Genomic DNA, 21842 nt, shown 5'->3' with positions numbered 1-21842 from the left:
TGCCCAATGCTATGGAGGAATCTGACGCCTTTCCCCTCTCCCCAAAAAAGAGAAAAAATTGAAAGTCACCTGGTTTGTCACTGCTAGAGGTAAGTCTTAGATTTCAAAGGGACACAATGGAGGTGCCTGTGGTGAGGAGCTACGTCTGGGGTCCAGGTGAGACTTCATTTCCCCTGGTCTCTTCAGATACATGAATGCATAGAGATGACTCCTGGTCGTCTTTACTATGTATCTCTCTGTGCGTTTCTGTCAGTTCTATGATTGGAGAAAAGGATCTAAAATGAAAGGGGAGTGAGCCCTCCAGGGACCACAGCTACTGCTGCCCCTGGGATGACACACAACTTCCCAGGCTCATGGGTCATGCTGGGCCATCCATGCTGCACCCCTCTTCTGGCAGAAGCTGTGACTGGAAACTGTTGCTGCTGTTGCTATAGTGATGCTATCAGTAGGGGCTCCTGAGTAGTATTGTGGTGGGTGGCCACAGCCCAGAGGGAGTTTTTGGAGGAGGATGAATATGATGTCTGTTTGTTGGACCTTTTATAAAAATCTACTGACCCCTTTTTGGGGTCAGATAGCCCTGTGGCCATGCATGCTGTCTGGAACACGACTGGGAAACCCCAGAACCCCAAATAGTTTCTCGTATTGATTAGTGGCTCTCTCTGTTATGAGGCACCTCCTACCTCCTGGTTTAAGACTTGTGCCCTCTGGTTGGCTTGGCCAGGTCACCCAGAGAAACCCCAAACCTCTGCCTGTTCTCTCAGTCCTGGTTGAAGTAATTTACTGCTCTCCCCCCCCCCTCCTGCTCCAGGAACACTAAATCGGGACTCTGACTACTTGATTGCTTGCCCCAAGCCTGTGTTCTCCCTCCCCTCCCTCTACCACCTCATTAGATAAGCGACCAGCTGCACCCAGGGAAGGGGGAAGTCGTTCTACTTCTTCATCCATCAGTGTTCTGTACAACAAAACGAAACAAGGTAGGGAGACTTAATCAATTTTTGCCAAGCCATTTTAGGATTGAAGCAGCTGCTGGAAAAAAAAAACATCGCTTTTGTCATGCATTTGAATCCCAGATATTAGAAAGAAACTTCAAAAGTTAGAAGCACTTGGCAATATCAAGTTATGAATTATTAGAGATTTCTTGAAGAGTTTACAGCAACCACGACTCTATAGAAAACCGGAAATAAAACAAAGATTAAAAAGGTTCCAGAAGGAAGCCAGAGACCCCAGGAAAGAATTCTTTGTAAGATAGTCACATAAGGATGACCATATGCATAAGTGACTACAAAGGGGTCCTGGCCCAGACACTGGGGACCATGGAAGAAGGAAGGGGCAAAGATGAGCAATGTCACAGGAACATACAGGTTAAGAATGCTCTCCCTAAGGACTGGAGGAGAGCTAGCTGTCCCACACTGGAGCAACGCTTACAGTTGACTGCAGCTCAGACACTGGGGATGATTGTCTCTGGGTTGCTACACAGAAAGGACTTGAACAGTAGCAAAGACAGTGGCTGCGCCCATTTCATAGATGCGTTAGAGCAAGGAACCTTCAGGAGAGGTTTCCAACTAAAAATGTTCAAGTGCTTCCTCTGAGCTTTAAATTTTTATAGCTGTGTAATAATCAGATTGCTCTTGTTATTTCCAAATCAAGTTTTGAAAGTTTTGAAGTTGTTCCTCTAGAGGGAGCCCCAGGGCTTGAATATTCTGACAGTGAACCTCCCCAGGCATCTCCCTAGGGGTCAAGATTTCAGAGCTGCAGAGGAACAGCCTTGAAGGATGCTACTGACATGGAGACTCCAGGCTCAGCCTCAGCCCATGAAGAAGAGAACAGAACACAGGAATCTTCCTGTTCCTGCTAGCGCTGTGGCAGCCCACACCTGCCCTCCTGATGCTTGGGGAACTGAGACAGCAGAGCCTGGAGTTTGCAGCTACAAAGGGAGGCACTGTGCTTTCTCATTACCAAGCCCAGCACAGCACAAACCAGCACAACTCAGAAATCGGTCTCTCCTGCTCTTGCAGTTGCAAAGGGAAATGGGATGTAGCTTTGGACAGTTCTCAAGTCCATCTGGTTCACCCGATTTTTGGATTCGATGCTAAGATCCCAAATTCAGGTACAAAATTTCTTTCCTATAACCCAGTTTTGTATCAAAGCTGCTTAGGGCCAGAAGCAAAACAAAAAGCTGCAGCTTACTGAGAAGTTTTTTTTTCTTCCATTTTCATGGGCCCAGGTAAGGATCAAGGTGACTAAAGCTGGGGTGGGAAGAGCATGAGAATGTCCCAGAGGTATTGGGCCTGTACTGGGAAGATCTTTTCAGATCCCCCTGGAACGCTCTGAACTCACAGGCAGGGGATTTACAAGTGGGACTCTTTATCCTGGTATCTAGATGTGGAAATGGCACATCCAACTCCTATTTGGGGATGGCTTACCCAGGGAGCTTGTTTTTACTAGTCTGGTGAATGAAATGAACGGATGCTTTCCTTGCACTTCAGCTGCAAGTCTCGCCCCGGACGGCGGCTGTGCTCCCCTGCCTGCCTGGTGGTGCCGCCTCCGCCATCTGCCTTACCCACTCAGCCTAGTAGCATTACTGCTGACCGTTACTCTTGTTGGTATCATTGTTCTAAAGATGATGAAGCTGAGGAGATGGCTAAGTGGTTGAGAGCATTGGCTGTCCTGCCAGAGGACCTGAGGTCAATTCCAGCCTTCTCATGGCGTACACAACCCTCTGTAATTCCAGTCCCAGGGAATCCGACACCCTCGTGACTCTGTAGGGCATCAGGTATGCATGTGGTGTATACACTGACATGCAGACACAATACCCATACAAATGACATAAGTAATAAATAAATAAGATGTATGCATCTTTAAAAAAAAACCCAATCATGGTTGTTTAAAACCAAGAAAAGTCCAATGACGTAGCAGGGGTATACTATTCACTATAGTGAGTGAGAAATTACTGCCGCGGACACCTTGGCTCAGCTCCTCCGAAACACTGGAGAGTGGGCTGTCAGTGAAGCGTGACAGTGTTTTGTTACCCACTCACTTCACTCGAGCTTCTCAAACCTTCCACACATCCCACCTATTAGAATCTCGGTTCAAATGCAAATGTCTGCATCACGTTCTCAGAAAGTTCTTTTATGGTCCATTTGTTTCAGACCACACGACCTTGTTCCGGATCTCGCTTTGCCTCAGGACCCACCTTCTTAGAAACATTAGTTTGCTGAAGACTTGTTCTGCTGCCCCTGCTGAATGGCCTGCTTCTGCCTTCTGTCTGGTCCCACTTGATCTCCTTTGATCTGATGTAAAAGAAGGTGTAAGTTCCAGTCATACCTTGCCTCTAGAATGTACCAGAAGTTGTAATTCCTATTGTGCTTTGTTCACATCAGAGAAAATAAACACTGATTGGATGGTAAGATTCAGTCTTGGGCAATGTCAGTTTGGGCCTTTACAAAATAGATTACGTATATTCACTTACGTGTGTGTGTGTGTGTGTGTGTGTGTGTGTGTGTGTGTGCATGCAAGTGCACACTTATGCACATGAACGCCACTGTGCACTGTGTGGCAGCAGTGGATAACTTTTGGGAGGAGTTCTATCCTTTGGGCATGATTCCAGACATCACACCGCTCAAGTCACCAGGCTTGGTGGCAAGCTCCTTTACCTGATGAGCTTGTTGGTCCAGTCTGAGCTTTCACTGAACCCTTAGCCCCTCTTTCACCACCAGCCACGAGAGAGCAATCTCTGCAGTGTTACATTTGGTCCTACTTGACTTTCTAGGTCCCAACAATCCAGTACTTAAACATTTTAATTATAATTCAACATAGTAACTAAATTGCTAATTTTAGTAGGAATTACAGAATGTGAGTTTTTCTGATTCTGTCTTGCTTTCTATATTCTCAGTTAAGTTTTCTATACGGTAGAACAGTCATCATTTGAACCTATTTGGTTTCCTTAAGATACATGTTTTTAAGAAGTTGGGAGGTTAAATTTGCTCCTCAAATACCAGGTTCAAAATAGAAAGTAAATGTACCACGAACTTCAAATGAGAACCCACTTAATAGATTTTTTAAATGCTTTTGACTACTTCAAAAGCTGTTTCTATCTCATCATTGTCTGCCTACGTGTTCCTGGGAAGCCTTTTGTTTTTCTTTTTTTTTAATTGGATATTTTATTTATTTACATTTCAAATGTTGTCCCCTTTCCCAGTTTTCCTTCTGCAAACTCCCTATCCCATCCTCCCTACTCTGCTTCTATGAGGGTGCTCCCCCACCCATGCCCCCACATTTCCCTCACCACCCTAGCATTCCTTTACCCTGGGGCATCAAGCTTTAACAGGACCAAGTGCCTCCCCTCTCACTGTTGCCAGATAAAGCCCCTTCAGCTCCTTCAGTCCTTTCCCCTAACTCCTCCATTGGGCCTTTTGTTTTCCTAATGAGAAAGCAGACTAGGGTAGAGCAGAGCACACAATGACACTGTCTCTCCTCTTGCCCGGCCTTTACTGCAGATGAAATGCCTGAAGCCTTAGGGGAGCTGAATGGTAGCTTTGCCTGTGTCTTCCAGCCCAGCAGAAAACATCATCCAGAATCCTTGCTCAGTTGCAGGCGAGTGCTTGTCACAAGTGTCATGCTGCTTGTGATCTGAAAGGTAGCAGAGAGGCATCATCATGGTGTCCCCACTCTAAAGACAAAAATGCCAGTCTCTGGGCATGCTGGTGGCTTTCCCACACTCCCACAGATCTGCTGGCTTATCCTGCTGCATAGGACATCATCTGTACTTGGAACTCCTCAGTCTCCACCAACAGTTTCAAGCCATGTACATTTTCAGATCATCAAGCTCCTTTGCAGGACACTGACGCCACTAAGGCTGGAGATGGTAAGACACGTGCACATCCAGTGTGTCCTTAAAGGCTTCAGTCCTTCATGAGTTCTAGGTTACCTTCATGGTTCTTTCTGATCTGGCCTTGCTATCCTCTATGACCGAGTTCTACTCTGCCATTCTAGCAGGTCCTCAATGAGGTTCTCAAAACAAGAACCAAGAATAGTGACAAACACTACTGACTCCTCCACCAATCCCCTATCATGTAGACAGTAGTTCTAAACCTGTGGGTCATGAACCCCTTTGGGGGTTTCATATCAGATATTCTACATATCATATGTCTACACTACAATTCCTAGCACTATGAACATTACAGTTATAAGGAAGCAATGAAATAATTTTATGGTTGGAGGTTACTACACCATGAGGAATTAAGTTAAAGGGTCACAGTATTAGAAAGGTGAGAACCACTCATGTATGATCTGAAGGACTCTAACTTCTGAAATGAAAAAAATATTTCACATATGTGCTTCCTCGTAGGAAATGTGCCTAGATCAACTGCATTTTTCCCCTTTAATAAACTTAGATCTAAACTGTCATGTGGCTACTGGCTAGTGATTTGGCAATGCAAGGCTAATAATAATAATAATAATAATAATAATAATAATAATAATAATAATAAATCTGCATTATTTTCTACTAACAATGGACCTGTTTCTCTGGCTCAATTATGACGAGCATAGAAAGCAACTGGCACCTTCAGGGGAAAGAGCCTTGCTATACACAGCCAAAGGATGGGGTTGACAGGGCTGGAAGACAGCAAGCATCCAGCAGGTAACCTAGAACTTCAAAGGACTCTGTGGACTGTCGCCAAAACCATGCTTTAACTCTAATCTCCAGGTTTCAGCGACTTCTGTTTGCTACCGTGAATGGTGTAAGCCTTTTCCAGGCACAGATGGAGTTCTTAGAACTCTCTTTGAAAGCGTTATTTAGACATGTGTAGAAATCAAGAAGTAAAGATTGGTCCTGCAAACAGAACCATGCAAGCCCAGCGTTAGCTTCCTCCACGTAGTTCTCCTTTCCTTCCTGCTTATCTTTGCCTTCCTTTGAAGAATGACCTACAGTAACTGGCCTTCCAAAGTCCCTGAGTTACAAATCCATAAAGGAAAACTATGAATTTTAGATTTCAAGTAATATATATTAGAGTTCTTCAAAGAAATAGAACCAATTATATATGTCTCTCTCTGTATGTGTGTTCTGTATACACAGTCATATGTGCACAATGTTTTTGTCAATAGTGTATTTCACACTCAAGCTACAAAACTGCCTAGCAACAGCTTTCTCAGTCCGTATTCCAGCCCTTGATTTACATGTGGTTCTCTATGTGTGCCTACTTGTAGAGCCAGCATTATGTTTGAAAGAAATCTCAAAACCAAAGAGTTCACAGTTGACATTCTAGTCAGCCTGAAAGCCTGAGAATCAGGAATGTCACTGACAGATCAATCCCCCAAATCAAGCTGGGAATCAAGCTTCACCTAAATTCCTCGTTCTATTCAGTCAGCAACTGACCAGATGTCACACACACACACACACACACACACACACACACACACACACACACATACACACACACACACACACAGAAGCAGTTATGTGCTTTAGTCAGTCCATCAGTGTGGATGCTAAGCTCTTTAGAACACTCTTCCAGTTATAGTCAGACATACTGTTTAGTCAGCTCCTGGGCGTCCCATGCCTGACCAAGTTGACACACAATTACTAATCACATGGTGTTCCCCAAACACAATGGCCTCATGAACAGGAACTGAAAATTAGCAAAGCTTTATGTCTCAATTCTAGAACTGGGGGCGTTAATATGTTTTCCCTTCAGACATCCTAGACTCTGGATGAACTGAACTTGTCCTGAGATGCCGACACCACAATTAGAAATGGGAAGAAGTCACTCTCAAAGTGACTGAAGATGAGGATTCAATGTACTGAACCAACCTGATGGTCTAACCATCCAGGAGGTAGGGATAGCAAATTAACCATCCAGTCATACGTCTGAAACAGGGAACACAGTAGAACTGTTACCTCTTTCTGTCCAATACTAGAAACAAACAAACAAACAAACAAAAATGGTGACTTGAATATGTGGCAACTGAAAGCACGCAGCCCAGAAGTATAATTGATAAGATAGGAAGTTCTAAGAATTGTAAGACTCAGCTCTGGTCTCTTTCTTGTGACAAGTCCACCTTTAAGTAGGGATTACTCACGGAGACCCAAAGCCACCTGTCCTGTAGACAAACTTTCCTGCACCTGAGACCAAGGACTTCCCTGCTTAAATGTTTGCCCTAAGGATTCCCAAGGCTGTCTCACATGCAGGGTGTGCATATCCCAGGGTTTGAGGGGTTTTCATTGAGGAAGTGATGTAGACAGAGCTTGTTCATCGGAAACTAGACTGTCCACACACCTCTGTGAGAATCCTCTCACAGTGCACTACTGAGTTGGGGTGGAGACTAGCAAGATAAAGGCAGAGGGTGTTGGGATATGGATTGCGAACTTTCTCTGGTATCTATTGAAATCAGCAGAGCCTGGCCACCATTACCCATGTAGTAAAGAGCTAGAGACAATTACACCGAGGCTTTTGTGATAAGGGGAATCATAAAAACAGAAAGGGTATAAAATCATGTGGAAAGTAAACACAGTGGAAACAGCATCAGAGCCTGCATACCCTTCTCATTCCCCCAAGCACGTGGGACGAGATGACACAAGATGGAGATGGGAGAGTGCCACTTTGGGTGGCAGCGTTGAGGATGCTGTTGGCCTGCAGTTCACAGCTTGAAAGAAAACTAGAGGAGTTTCACACCCACTCCATCCATTCCCTAAACAGTTTAGCAGTGGAGCAAACAGCTACTGCTCACTGGAAATGAGCCGGTGGGTTTCCTAAAATAAATTCTGCTTGCCCCTTTTGGTAGAAAACCCTCTGCACCCCAGTCCCCAGGCCAGAAATATGGTAAGCTTAAGGTGTCTTCCATAAATAATCTTTCCATTGCTTTTTCTTCTTACCGGACTCCTGTGCAAACCTTTCTTTCTCAGCACACTCCCTTTTCCTGCATGAGATACATGTTTTTCTAGTAGCATTACCACTGCCCACATTGTCTGTCAGGCTGGGCTTGGAACGTCTAGAAACACTGCTGCATTTTGAACCACTCTGTAACTATGACAACGGATGATAAACAATGGTTTCTGTCAGCTCCATTGTGAAACTGGTCAATTACCGACACACTCTGGGAATGAATCCTTCCAATGGGCCCTCATGGTTGACTGGCTGTGGAGAGATGAATGTGAACAAGCTATCAACAGTTCCTTCCAGACTGAGCTTCAGGAGAGAACCCTTGAGTGCAGTTGTTTTCCATCTGGGGCCACAAACATGACTCTAGAGGATTACAAGAACGGTTCCTGTTTTGTTTTGTTAGAATTGCTTAAGCAAGTTGTCACTTGTTAAAGGAAGGCTCAGGCCATGCTGTGGGGTGCATGGTTCCAAGGACAGGCTTGCCTTTCGTTCCTTCTAGTTTTGGTCCCACCTTTCTTGGGTATCTTTCTGGATTTCTTTTTTTTTTTTTTTTTTTTAAGGAAAACAAAAACGTCTCTCATATTCTTACATCAGGTTGTCTTGATGTCTTTGTGCCTCTGTCTTCACATCTCACAGGGCTGGATTCTCTTAACCTCAGTTGGGTGAGTTCCTGTTACCCCAGTCTTATTACTCTGGGCTGGTTCCCAGCCTTCTGCTAGAGCTAAAGGCTTCAGAACTTAAGTCAGAGGCACTGTAACTTCCAACCCACAGACCCCGCAGGAAGGAAGACCTTGTGGGCCAGCTCAGTGCGAGTGCTAGGACCGCCCCCAGCCCCCTTCCAGAGCCCAAACAGTGTGCCTCTGCCCTGCCTGGCCCCTCTGTAGCAGCTTGCCTGGATGCCACGACTGGACTGACCCCCTGGAAGACGCTGGAGAGAGCATCTGCTCCCCTATGCTCTGTCAAGCAGCCCTGGCTGGGGCAGGTGAGGAGCATCGAGAGCGACCGGATATTGTAGGGAAGAGGCCAGTGCGCGCACCGCCAGGAGACCCAAGCAAGTCTGCCCTTGGGGCGAGTTGGGGGCCGGAAGGGAGCTCTGGATTTCGGTCCCTCCCCTTTCCCTGCTCTGTCTTGGAGCAGTGGGGCCATCAGACCCTCCTACTGTCTGGTACCTGCCTGGAGGAGAGACCATCTCTCCTCAACGCCCTCCACCATGGACACTTCTTTCAATGACTCCAGGCCAGTGGAGAACTGCGAGAGTCGTCAGTATCTCCTTTCGGACGAAAGCCCAGCCATCAGCTCGGTGATGTTCACGGCCGGGGTTCTGGGAAACCTCATCGCGCTGGCACTGTTGGCGCGCCGCTGGCGTGGGGACACGGGGTGTAGCGCCGGCAGCAGGACCTCTATCTCCTTGTTCCACGTGCTGGTAACGGAACTGGTGCTCACCGACCTGCTGGGGACCTGCCTCATAAGCCCGGTGGTGCTGGCTTCTTATTCGAGAAACCAGACCCTAGTAGCCCTGGCTCCCGAAAGCCGCGCGTGTACCTATTTCGCTTTCACTATGACCTTCTTTAGTCTGGCCACGATGCTCATGCTCTTCGCCATGGCCCTGGAACGCTACCTCTCCATCGGACACCCTTACTTCTACAGGCGCCGCGTCTCGCGCCGCGGGGGTTTGGCGGTGCTGCCTGCCATCTATGGGGTCTCCTTGCTCTTCTGTTCTCTGCCGCTGCTCAACTACGGGGAGTACGTCCAGTACTGTCCTGGGACGTGGTGCTTTATCCAGCACGGGAGGACCGCATACCTTCAGCTGTACGCCACGGTGCTCCTGCTGCTCATCGTGGCTGTGCTCGGCTGCAACATCAGTGTGATCCTCAACCTTATTCGCATGCAGCTTCGGAGCAAAAGAAGCCGCTGCGGATTGTCTGGCAGTAGCCTGAGAGGCCCCGGGTCTCGCCGGAGAGGAGAAAGGACTTCGATGGCGGAGGAGACGGACCACCTCATTCTCCTGGCCATTATGACCATCACCTTCGCCGTATGCTCCCTGCCTTTCACAGTAAGTCAGTCACATTCGTTTCCACAGCCCAGCAGCCCGCACCCTGCTCTAACTCTTTTCACCCTTTCCACCTCCAGTCACACTCTGACAGCCTGGCTGGGAAATGCTCTAAGGGACAAAGGTCTATTGCCTTCCCCTTTCCTTTTCACCTTACCCACTTCCTTCCTCCCTCCTCTTGTCTTTGCATATGAATGTCTTTACCTTAGCACTTTAAAGGACATTCTACCGGGTCCCTTCCCTGGGTGGGTAGTTGAAGAGGAGGGAGTCCCTTCCAGCCTAGGAGTCTTGTCATTGTTATAAACCGACCCCTGGGGCCCATTGCTATCCCCATTCCTCCGTGTACTCATTTCTCCCAGGTAAAATGTAGTTGTCAACCCACAGCCTTCAGAGGGTCCTAGGTATAAAAGCTTACAGCCTCTCTCACCTGACTTTAGGAACATTAAGTTACAAAATATTCTCTTGAAGTCACTGTCCAGAGCACACCTAGATGCTCCTCGTTCTGTAGCTGTGCACTTGGAGAGCACAAAGATCAATGCAGTAACGGCTGGAACCTCTCAGGGATGAGGGAAAAGCTGCCTGGGGAACTGAGGCAGGGCCAGGACAGAAACATGGGTGTTGCCCAGTTAGAGGCAGCCTTGAGAGTGAGTTCTGAAATAAATCCTGAGCTGCTGGAGTCTAATGCGTATGCACAGCCAAAGTTGGAGCCTCCTGGTCTCTCATGAAGAGCCGTGGAAGGGGGACTTCCACTAGTCAAACATCTAACTTGTAGAAGCTGTAGAAACTGCTCTCCCCTGTTCCCTGCCCTCGAGTGGTTGCCTCTGATTCCTGTCATCTATTCCTCCTCAGGGAGGAAGGATTGCAGATAAGAACCCCGCCCCCAGCTCAGCTGTGCTCTCTGTGCTCTCTGCTCCCCATTGCCCTCACACTTGTCCCTCTCCTCTGTCACAGGAGATGGTCATAACTGGTAAGTTAGATTTAGTGGGAATGAGATGGAGCTGGTCACCCTGCCCCCTTAAATAACGAATCAGGCTGTGGGAGCTGGCGTCTCCGTAGACACTCCAGAAGGAGAGTTTGTGTTCTGGAATTTCGTGACAGAAAAAGAACGTGGCTTCTGTGCTTTTGTGTTCTGGGTAGAGTGTTTTATGTTTGGGGCCACATTAGCTTTCGGGGGTGGGGCTAGGAGGCCGACCATTATCTATCTAGTCTCACGAAGACTCCAACCATTCTACAATGTGTCTGTCCCAGGCTGCTGGGAACTAGGATGTCTGCTCTAAGAATTTTTCTTTCTGTTATTTGTGAGTGAATGTATAAAAATACCCCGAGCTACTTATGTAGTCCGAGAATGGCCTCCAGGCTGGCAAAAAACACTCAGAAAAGGGATTGTTTCTCCGTTCCTAATCCACTGAACGGAGGCTAGTGGGCAGAGAAATGGCTCCCGTTCAACTGGTGATCTTGGTAAACTGTATTTTAAAAAGTAAAAGCTGTGACTTTCAACAGGTCCCCTGTGTCCTTGTAAGTGTCACTTTTAATCAAGAAGGATCAACCATTGCCATACACCCACCCCTGCCCCTGTACATCCCTACTGCAGTCCCCCCAACCCCCCCCCATGCTCCTGGTCCCTTCCCCCACCTCCCCTCGGCCCTTCCCAACCATTCCTCCTCTGTTTCTCTTCAGAAAAGGGCAGGCCTCCCCCATGGATATCAACAATACAGCACACAAATCAGGTTGCAGTAAGAAGAGGCACCACCCCTTGTATGAAGACCAGATGAGGCAACCCAGGAGGAGAGGGCTCCCAAAAGCAGGCAAAGACTCAGAGAGAGTCCCTGCTCCCACTATTAGGAGTCCCACAAGAGAGTAACACCTGTGCACAGTGCCTAGGTCAGTGCCATGTAGGCTCCTGGCTGTCCATTCAGTGGCTGTGAGCCCCAGTGAACCCAGGTTTGTTGATTCCGTGGGTTTTCTTGTTATCCTTCTCTTTTTAATGTTAGGCCAGAGATGGCCCCAGAATTACCAAAAAGAAAGGACTTAGCACCAAAATTCTCTTAGAACGGATGAGGAAGTCGAGCTTGCTTTGAAGTTCCGCACTTGTTCAGTCGTCTTTTTGTGGCTGTTAGGGGGAGGGGCACGCAGAGAAAGTTTTAAATGGATTCTACACCAAACCATCCCTTAGAATCGACACTGTCAGCAAGCCGTGCTCTGGGTTTGCTTCTGCAAATGGCCATAGTTAAGATTCCCAGTGAGCAGAGAGAACCCCAGTAGTACAGTAGAAAGCTGACACCCTGGCTTGCCTTGGGGATCACCATGATATCACTACTTCACAAAGTATGGATAATCCAGGAGTCACAGTATCAAATCACAGTACCACCACACCATCTCTCCTAAGAAATTCAACTTTGCCCGTTGACAACTTGAATTTTGATAGTATGTTATCTTTCCATCCCATCCCATGCTAAGCATTATGAACTACTGAGCTCTTCTGATACTTCAGGGATGCTATGACAGGTCAAAACTCATGGCTAATGCTCACACATTCTGTTGTTACAAACGTATGCCCCAAGACTGATTTCCTCCCAAGTCCTTTGACCCTACTTGGGCCACACTAAATGTAACCTATGCAGATCTGTGTAACCATTTGAGCAGGAATCCTTTGCACAGAGAGGGTGAAGCTCGCAAATGCATTCAGGTATTGATTTCGTTAGCGCCATCAACACGAAGTCAATGCACACCACCAATATGAACTTTTCTTGAAGCCACACATTCTAAAAATGAAACCAACAAAATTTATTTTAATTATGTCTTTATTTAATTCAATCTACCAGAATCGTATCAATAATAAAACAAAAGTCACTCATGTAAAAATACTTGCCCAGGTATTCTACCTCATTATTTTTCTCATATTCTCAAATGCAGCAACAACCCATCATTTTCCTCCCATTTTTTATTCAGAATAGCAAGAACTGTTTCCTATGATCCTCAAAGTGAGTCAGACCTCTAGACAGCAAGGAGAAGCCTTCATGGCCAAGGTTGGTGGGACCCCAGTCGGTTTCACAGGTCTCTGGCAGGGGAGGAAGCTGGGACTTAGGAAATCTGGAATCAGCAATGAACTATTGATGGTCATCATCATCCCAGGTCATGAACAGAGTAGAATTGCTTTTTCCTTCTAGGATGTCAGTCTAGGGCCTTCCAAATTCAGGAAATTAAACTCTCAAAATGGAAAAAAAATGTCCAGTACCCTAAAATAAAGTCAAGTTCAACCTTGTGTATCATTAATGTTGCACCCCAAGACTCAGGGTCTGAGTGTTTATTTTTACCTCAATTTATTGTTTTCACGGTGACCATCAAGATGGGTAATAGGATTCCTATCGGGCACAAGAGTCAAGTAACCTCCAGACCTACAGCAAGGGAGTAGGAGAGCTGGGATGGGAAGTCTGAAGCACTGAGACCGTTATGTATTAGTAGCAATAGTGTCTAGAAGAAAGTCTTCATTTCAAGGGAAACATGGGAGGAGCTCCAACCATGGTTTCACAAGAGAACTTTGACAGTATTATAAATATTTGGACCACCTTGTCTCTTTATTCCAACTTATTAGCACTAAAAATAAATCAGCAGGGACTTTTTTTTCTCCATGCTATTTCAGTCATGTTCCATTTTTCCCTCAGTCCTGTGTCATGCAAGCCTGGGACCGAGATTTTAGGAGATTGCTAGTGTGAATGCTAATCTAAATCAAGATATAATCAGATTACCCCCTCACATACAACGTCTCTTGGATGCCCATAAAACTTTATTTAGCGATTCAAAAAGCACGCGGTGTTCAGGGAATGACATTAGTTTGACTGCCCAGTATGAAATCATACATGAGACCAACAACGCAGTCTAAACTATTTGTTCACTAAATGAATACTATGTAAATTAATAAACTCCTCATGTCAATCAGTTATTGTCATCATTTCCCAGTGATAAATGGAAACTCCTTTCCTTCTCGAAAAGGAGCAGAACACGGGAAACAATGAACCCCCCAGTGTTGTCTCAGATCCGTGTCTCCATTTCCCACCCACATCCACTCCCTTTCTCAGCACTTGGCTAACTGTGGTTAGCTTCTGACCGTGGTAAACTAACTGTTCTCCACATGCCATTAGGATAAAGTACTTATGCCTTCTATTCAGTTCTGAAATTTCAAAAGCCTGTATTGGCTCACTCTAAAAATATCTTCCTCTTCACAAACTCTCCAGGGTTAGAATTTCTAAGTAAATCTGATTAGTGGAAATCTGATCACTACACTATAGAAAACATTGAAGTAAAGAATCCTGGGGTTTCCTGTTCATTCCTGCTATTCCTTGTGGAAAATGTCAGGTAAATGGGTGGTGAAAGTCTCAGATGAAATTAGCCAGTCACAAGAATAGGAACTATAAAGGTTCAGGGAGTAATTTAAATGATGGTGATGATGATGATGATGATGATGATGATGATGATGATGATGATGTTGATGGTAACAACAACAAAGCCAGTCTGCGGTTGCTCATGCCTCTAACCCCAGCACTCTGGAGATAAAAATAGGTGGATCTCTGAGTTCAAGACCAGCCTCTCTTCAGAGCTAGTTCCAGGACATCCAGGATTATACAAGAGAAACCTTGTCTTGGAAAAACAAAAACAAAAGAAGCTCAGGCAGCGAGAAAAGAGAAACCTATGAACCTCTGCATGCCCAGAGAGACCTTATCGTGACGACAGAGAAGTGAATGCCTGTGAACGGCTGGACTGCCCTCTGTCTCTGAGACATCGTTAGTGATGTGTTTGACAATTGTTGGGAACATTTAAATGCACATATCCTTTTAATAGAACATCCCTCTGTGCGAGTGATTTCACTGGTATCTTTTACTTCACCCATTTGCTAATGTGCAGTGGCACCTGTGAGTATAAACACGGATGTGAGGGTTTTTAATATGCAGTACGCATGAACCACCATCTGTTTCCCAACACAGAATCCAAGCTTTGTAACTACACCTTCAGGAAAGTGCATTGTCACTGTCATTTCGGCCAGGTCTTCAGCTCAACAAACAAACAACAAACAAACAAAGCAATCAAAAGCCCCTCACAGTAGGAACTTAGAAGCAAATAGACACCATGATTCAGGAATGCAGACAACAGATCTTTTTCCTGGTAGAGGTTCAACCCCAGTTAATCTACAACCCGTTCTACTTGTTTGGCCTTTCCTGTCCTGTTTTGAGTTTCTGACCATCAGTCCTCATCCAGACCTCTCACCTAAGTCTACTGCATCTCAACTCCCATCACTTGGGGTCCAGTAAGCTACACTTTGGTGACAGCATTTTGCTCCATTAAGTGTTCTGGAATTAGAACATGCGTGCGATAGAAAGGGCCTGAAAAAGGGAAAGAGGACCTAGAAACTTCCCATGGACAAGAGGTGGTGTTTTCTTCTCTGTGGAGAGTACATGTGGTGCTGTCTGGGCCATGACTGAGCTTGTTTTCTCTGTCAGTCAGGAAACTGAAGGCAGGAAAAAAAAATCACCACTGTAACGGGGAGCACCAGGGGAAAGTGTCAGACCCAGCAGACAGAATCAGCAGGTGAAGAAAGGCTTTTGTTAGGGGTGAGGAAACACAGGCATACAGCCAATACACACAGAGAGACCCTCTGCAAAACACAGGGGCACTGGGGAAGCTGAAGCCACACCTCTCCCTGAAGGCTGGGTTTAAGGGTCTGTGAAGGATCTTCCTCCCCTAATTAAGTGTTGGTTAGTTTGGACAAAGACAGGGAGGCTGGTAGGTCCATAAGTTTGGGGTAAACAAATCCTGATCCTGCCTTGTGTTTGTCCGGCTTGTCTGTCAGAATGCGCATGTGTGAGTACAACTGGAGCATCTCTCAAGAGAGGTCTTTAGGCTTTTGTCTTCAGTCAGGTGTATGAAGAAAAAGCTGGAAGTTTGCCACCCATATTATCTCTGACCCCTTTCCCTATCTGTCTACCTGGCAGAGGGCTGTCTGACTTCCTCCTGGTCTCTCACATAGTTCACTCTAAAAGCTGCCTGCAGACTAGGATTAGAGGACTCCGGGTGGATGGATCATACTGCCCCTCACTTCCTCAGAGCTCTAGACTTTAGCACTCGGTATTCATTTCAGTTCCCAGATGTACCGTGCCAAGGCCATGATCACTCTGGAGCCATATCGATGCTCTGGTTGTCCTGGTGATGTGAAGTAGACCTTGGTTTCCATGTCCCGCAGACCTGATTGGAGAGAAAGCGTTTCTTTAAAGCATGGCCCCACTCCCTCCCCTACCCCACAACCAAAAAAAATTTTTAATTTAATTGTGCAAAGCCTTCACCTAGGACACCACAGTGTCTTTCAGACAGTGGATGAACTCAGCAAGTGCTGCCTGCAATTAGCTGACCGGAAGTATTGGTGGGAAAAAGCTCACAGTTTTTCCATCTTTAAACAGAAGAGAGCCACAGGCCTTCACGACACCCTTGAACAGAAGTGTCTGCATACCTCGTGTCCAGGTGGTCACTTGTGAATCTCACATGAAGCTTTCACATCAAAGACTTTCTATGGAGGTGTCAGGATAGTGTCTAGGGACTGGCATTGAAGCTGGAACCCCACCACTGCAGTTGAACGCCATAGACAAAGTAACCAGTCTTTTGAACCCTGGCTTCCTCCTCTCTAAAAGGATTCTGCGTTCTCGTGGGGGAGGTTTTAAGCCCCCAAAGGCCACGCCTTAGCCAAGACGGAATAAGTCAAAGAAGCAGTGCAACCGAATGTATTAAGTCCCCCCTGGAGATCTCACAGCTGAACCCAATTAAGTGCTCATTTCACCCTAAGATTCCCACTTGTATCAGATAAAAGATAGGAAAGTAGTTTAAATGACAGTCCCTGGCCACTGCCAAGAAGAAGCTTTCCATCGATGCCTGCCTGCCTGCCTGGCTGCCTCGGACATGGCTGAAACAGAAGAATCCCGTTGGTGCCACTGCATATGTGTCTCAGAAATGGTGTGGGGTGAGCCTCAAGTTGTTGGCTCACTCCACACATTAGACTCGCACGTGGTACTTTCCTCACAGCGAGGATAGTGGTGGTGTGGGCCAGGAGGCTCATGCATTCCCCCCAACCTCTGGATTTGACCTTCAAATGTCACCAATATGTCACTCGGTGATTCCTGTGTCTCCCACATGTCAGTTATTCGTAAGAACCGAGGGTAAGTTCTGGGGAAGGAGGAAGTTCACGTGCACGAATTCATACTTACAGTTTGGAGGCAGAGTGATGGTGATGGGTACTTTTTCATGTTCAGGTCAGTCGACAGCATTTCCAAGAGGAGATTCATGAAAAACCCAGTCAAGGCCAATTGTACCTGTCAGGATGCAGAAGAGGCAGGGGACACGATGGGGTCTGGGCCGTGGCCTTTATTAGGGTTTCGGCAGGAAAGGCATGTCAAGGTAAAAAGATTAGGATAGGCAAAATTGTATAATTGTGGCAGGCTGTCAGTTACAGGGCAGTCCTTAGTGACAGAACCCTGGATCTTTAAGGAGGAGAACATTACTCAGGGTTATGGGCTCTGTAGATGAGAGAGGTCTCAGGACTGGTTAGTCATGTGTACAGCAAAGACATACTCCCTGTTGAGCCCCTTGTCGGTTGCAATAATTAATCATTCCAAGAAGGGGCAGTCTCTCCCCAGCCACAGACTTTTAGATATCTAAACCTTATCGTAAGGTTGGGAGTATAGCTCAGTGGTAGAATGCATGCCAAGCATAAGTGAGGCCCTAAGTTCGAGCCCAAGCAAGGCAAAGAAAAATACTCGCATATAAAATATCATAATGTAGAAAAATTATAATACAGTTACATGAACATCGAACGTACTTAGTGGCACTAAACTGTGCACTTGAAAGTGCTAAAACGGTGTGTTTTTATGTCATATGGATTTCAACACCGCTTAAAATAGCATTGAATCCAGAGTGCATGAGAGCAAAGGTGTAAATTCCAGGCAGAAATAAAAAATAACTGAAGGAGAAGCAGAAGCCCAAGCCCACACCAAAAGCCTAGAGTGTCAAAGGTGTCTGAAGTCAGCCTTCCTTCTAAATGTAGTAGAATTGTATCATCTCCTACGAAGTACTGGCTACCCTCCAAAATGCATATTAGGGCAATTCTAAAACTTACCTGCCGTCGTGGATTAAAAACGAAAAGAAACAGCGTAGAATGTCTCCATCTCCACACCAGTTCCCACTGCTCGTTACCCTGTTACACTCCAACAAGATCAGAAACGATGTCGCTTATTCCGAGCTGCGAACCTGCCTCATCTTCATGAGTGGAGCAGGGGGATGAGGACGCCGAACCCCATCCATGGTGCTTGGTTTGCATGCCCAACTCAGCTTTACTGCGTCCTCTGCTAAACTAGATGGGAAACAGCTATGGGCTTCTCTACAACAGAGTGCTATTATCTGTGCACGAAATGTGTGTGTGTTAATCTATCAGAATTCTGTACACTAGTACCGAATGTCTCCCTCCAAGCTCCCCTCCTGAACTCATCATATAGAACATTTTGCATCCAAAGTAATGTAACAGACTAGATTGACGCACTGCATTGCATGGCTTGGCTTGGCATCGCACAGCCCCACCTAACTCTTTTCTCTGAGCTCTGGAAAACCCACGGTCAATTCTTTTCTTCCTTACTCATCTGCCAACTCTTTTCTCCACTCATTATGCCAAGATTCTCTGGCATAAACACCTCTGGCTGCCAAACCTTCCTGCTATTGTCTGGACGTAAGCACCCCAAAGATGACTGCCTTTCTCTCCCCCTACACTTCGTTTAGTACATCCAGTTCCCAGATGCTGTGGAGTGAGTACCAGGGTAAAGGGAAAAGATTGTTTTGGGAAAAGAGTGTCCTGTCAGGGAAGAAACAGATGGTTTCCCTAAGTCGCAGACAAAGCCAGAAGGTCCCCGGAGCATTAAGAATAAGTGCGTTAGCTAAATGATGAGGTGTGATCCACATCTGGGCTCCTCTCTGAAGAGTCATGGCTACCAAGTACGGACTGTTCCCTGTCAGTTCTGACCAAATGGCCGAGTTGAGTCAGATGAGAGCACCAATACCGGTTTGAAAATCCTGATCTCCGCAAGGATGGACATTCACTCCCCAGGGTTCAGGACACCACTCTGAAAGGAAGTGCTGTAGTTCTGACCCGGATGTAACACCAAGTAAGCACTGTCCCAGCATCAGACATCTTGGACTTGTGCTCTTACTAGGCCGTTAAACAGCCTTAGGTCCATGGCTAGTTCCCCGAGTCTTTGCTGCCGCTGTGTTCTCACTGGTGAGACGAGGTCAGAGCTAACTTTACTCTTTGTAGAGCGTGGATTATAGCCAAAGTGTTGCTTACGACGAGCATGTGAAGTAGGTGCGATATCACCTTCTTATGGGCTCGCAAAGTTTCTTGTCCATGATACCAAAGTTACACAGAGTTGACTTCAAGCCAGTCCTCCAACTGACATGCTCTGCTGCTCTCCTGCAGAGAGTCATCAACCTCGGGTATTTGGGAATGTAAAATGTTCTTAACATTCCCAGAACTTCTTCTTCATCTGTTACACTTCCCAGTAGGACCCGGCACATTTCACAACACACATATTAGTTAAATAATAGCGACTAGTACCATCACTGCTCGTATTAAAACACTCTATTTGGCAAGGCACAGTGGCTCGCACCTGTAATCCTATCTGAGCGGGTGTGGGGGAGGGGGCTACGTAATGAGACCTTGTGAGGGGAAAACTGATTCTATTTCAGACGCTACCTCCCTCCATTCCCAATGACAAGACAGAACGTTTTGTGAGACGCCAGTGCTAATGGTAACCTTAGAACACACGCTTTCTTTAAGTTCACGGGGAAATGACGACTTCGTGATTTGTTTGGATTTTTGCCACCCATCCCTTCGCTTGCCACTACCACACAAAACAAGGTTCGATCTCAAGAAACACCACGGGATCTAAGCTGGCTTATTCACAGTGTAGACCTAACGTCGTTTTTCCTCTCTGCTTCTTTCAGATCTTTGCTTATATGGATGAAACCTCTTCCCGAAAGGAAAAGTGGGACCTCCGAGCTCTTAGATTTTTATCCGTGAACTCCATAATTGATCCTTGGGTCTTTGTCATCCTTAGACCACCAGTCCTGAGACTAATGCGCTCAGTCCTCTGTTGTCGGACTTCACTGAGAGCACCGGAAGCTCCAGCTTCCTGTTCTACCCAGCAGACGGACCTCTGTGGACAGTTGTGAGCATGCGCTGCTTGAGGGAACCTGGGCCAAAGCCTTTAAATGGCCTCGTTGGAGGAACGTAAAGGACTGGAATGTAAACAAATGGCCTTGCTCTGAGAAAGCAGATGCAGAAGACTTTAACGAGGCGGTTGGGGCTGCACATGTGATGACGGGGCCCTTTGTGGAAAGTGTCAGAGGATGCATAAAGTTCACATCGGGTGGCCTTTGAGGGACAACCAGCTGCATCCAAGACCCAGTTGATTTAAGCTTTCCTGCCGGGTGACAAAGCGTGTGGTTTCGTAATTTGTTTTAAAACGCTCCGTGGTTACTGCCTCCTGTTCTAATGTCGATGCACTGCCATTATAAACGCAGTCAGACCAAATGGAACTCATTCTCTAGGAAGTCAGTTCGTGCAAGCGGTGGAGCAACCAGAGCAGACAAGTTGCTGTCTCGTGGTTGCTTAATGGACTCTTTATTTGGATCATGAAGTGGAAAGTCATTGGCCCCATTTTACTGTGCGTGTTCATGTGGGAGTCCTCACAGGTCACTACTGTGTCACCCTTGAAAGGGTGCACTGATTTGGTTAATGGCCAGTTTGGTTCACCCATTCTCTACGAGCTCTGTCATGTTGTCAGGTTATTTATTCTGTATTGTCTATTGTGAGGAGGCTACTGAAGAAAACTCCAGAAATTTGTATCTCACAAAGAAGTAATTAAAAAATATCAATTTTAATTGGTGTTCTTCAGGTTCTTCAGATGGGGGAAGATTTTTCACAGTTGTATCTGAGTCCAGATTATAGGATCAAACTCTGAAAACTCAAGTCCTTTCTTCAGGTACGCTAGAATCCTTCTGGTGTTGACCCTAAGGAACATAACTAACACACACATACACTTTACAAGATGTCTGATGGTGCCACACCAAGCTCTTTTGTCTGTAATTTTATTGAGGGAACATATTTGGATTCATACTACAGAAGAAATCATGTAACTATGAGTCATATCTTAATATATTTCCAAACGTTTGGCATGGTGTAAACTCAGCGTTAAAGTATTTTGGTGAGCGTGTACGTTTAGTCAGAGTTATGCTGTAAACACATCTGAAATGCTGCAAGCTGAACTATAAAACCAAACATCAGGGAAGCAGAGGTCTTCTATGCACTCACTCCCCATGGACCGTTTGCAGTTAGTGTAGGCATCTTTTAAGTAAAACGAAAGTAAAGAGAAAAAAATCAAATTAATCTTTGGCAAGTTTTTAAAATGTGCAATTGTTATGAATTAAATTTTTGAGGTATCTTGTGGAGTTCTTGATATTCAAAGAGAATTTTGCTATCAGTTTTCAGTATTCTGACACAGTCATTAGATTAATATAACCATCTTATTTGACGGCAGATAAAATCATAGGATGGCTGTTAACTTTTTAAACTTGGTTGTTTCCCAAGCTTCATGTTTACCCAGCCCTGTTTTTTTTATAATTAGTTATCATTTAGAAAGACTCCGCGTAACAAAACGTCTCTGATACAAATTATGCAAATCAAATCAGCTCTTACTTTTACAAGAATAAATAAATGGTTTGTGTTTGTATAGATTTAAGCATAGCAGACAAAGTTTAATTTAACATTTAAAAATCTAGACAGGTATAAATAAATACGCCCTCTCCACCCAGTGTTTCATGCCAAGAAA

The 21842-nt window shown here is 45.8% G+C and overlaps 1 protein-coding gene across 1 annotated transcript; it reads left to right on the top strand.

Moving 5' to 3' along the window:
* Nucleotides 1–8988: 8988 nt before the first annotated feature.
* Nucleotides 8989–20895, top strand: Ptger2 (prostaglandin E receptor 2). The gene is made up of 2 exons (XM_032917715.1): nucleotides 8989–9933; nucleotides 19957–20895. Exons 1-2 carry the CDS (start codon nucleotides 9091–9093, stop codon nucleotides 20182–20184), a joined length of 1071 nt encoding a protein of 356 aa, XP_032773606.1. The 5' UTR covers nucleotides 8989–9090; the 3' UTR covers nucleotides 20185–20895.
* The last annotated feature ends 947 nt before the right edge of the window (nucleotides 20896–21842 follow it).

Source organism: Rattus rattus, chromosome 12 (assembly GCF_011064425.1).
Source record: "Rattus rattus isolate New Zealand chromosome 12, Rrattus_CSIRO_v1, whole genome shotgun sequence".
In the NCBI taxonomy this organism is placed as follows: Eukaryota; Metazoa; Chordata; class Mammalia; order Rodentia; family Muridae; genus Rattus; species Rattus rattus.
Note: the sequence above shows the minus strand (reverse complement) of the source record. Positions and strands in the feature narration are given on the sequence as shown.

What these genes read in the sequence shown, in the direction of transcription:
- Ptger2 (XM_032917715.1), top strand. Translation starts at nt 9,091, where the DNA reads ATGGACACTTCTTTCAATGACTCCAGGCCAGTGGAGAACTGCGAGAGT. An exon ending in TATGCTCCCTGCCTTTCACA is followed by an intron (nt 9,934 to 19,956) that starts GTAAGTCAGTCA and finishes TGCTTCTTTCAG; the next exon opens with ATCTTTGCTTATATGGATGA.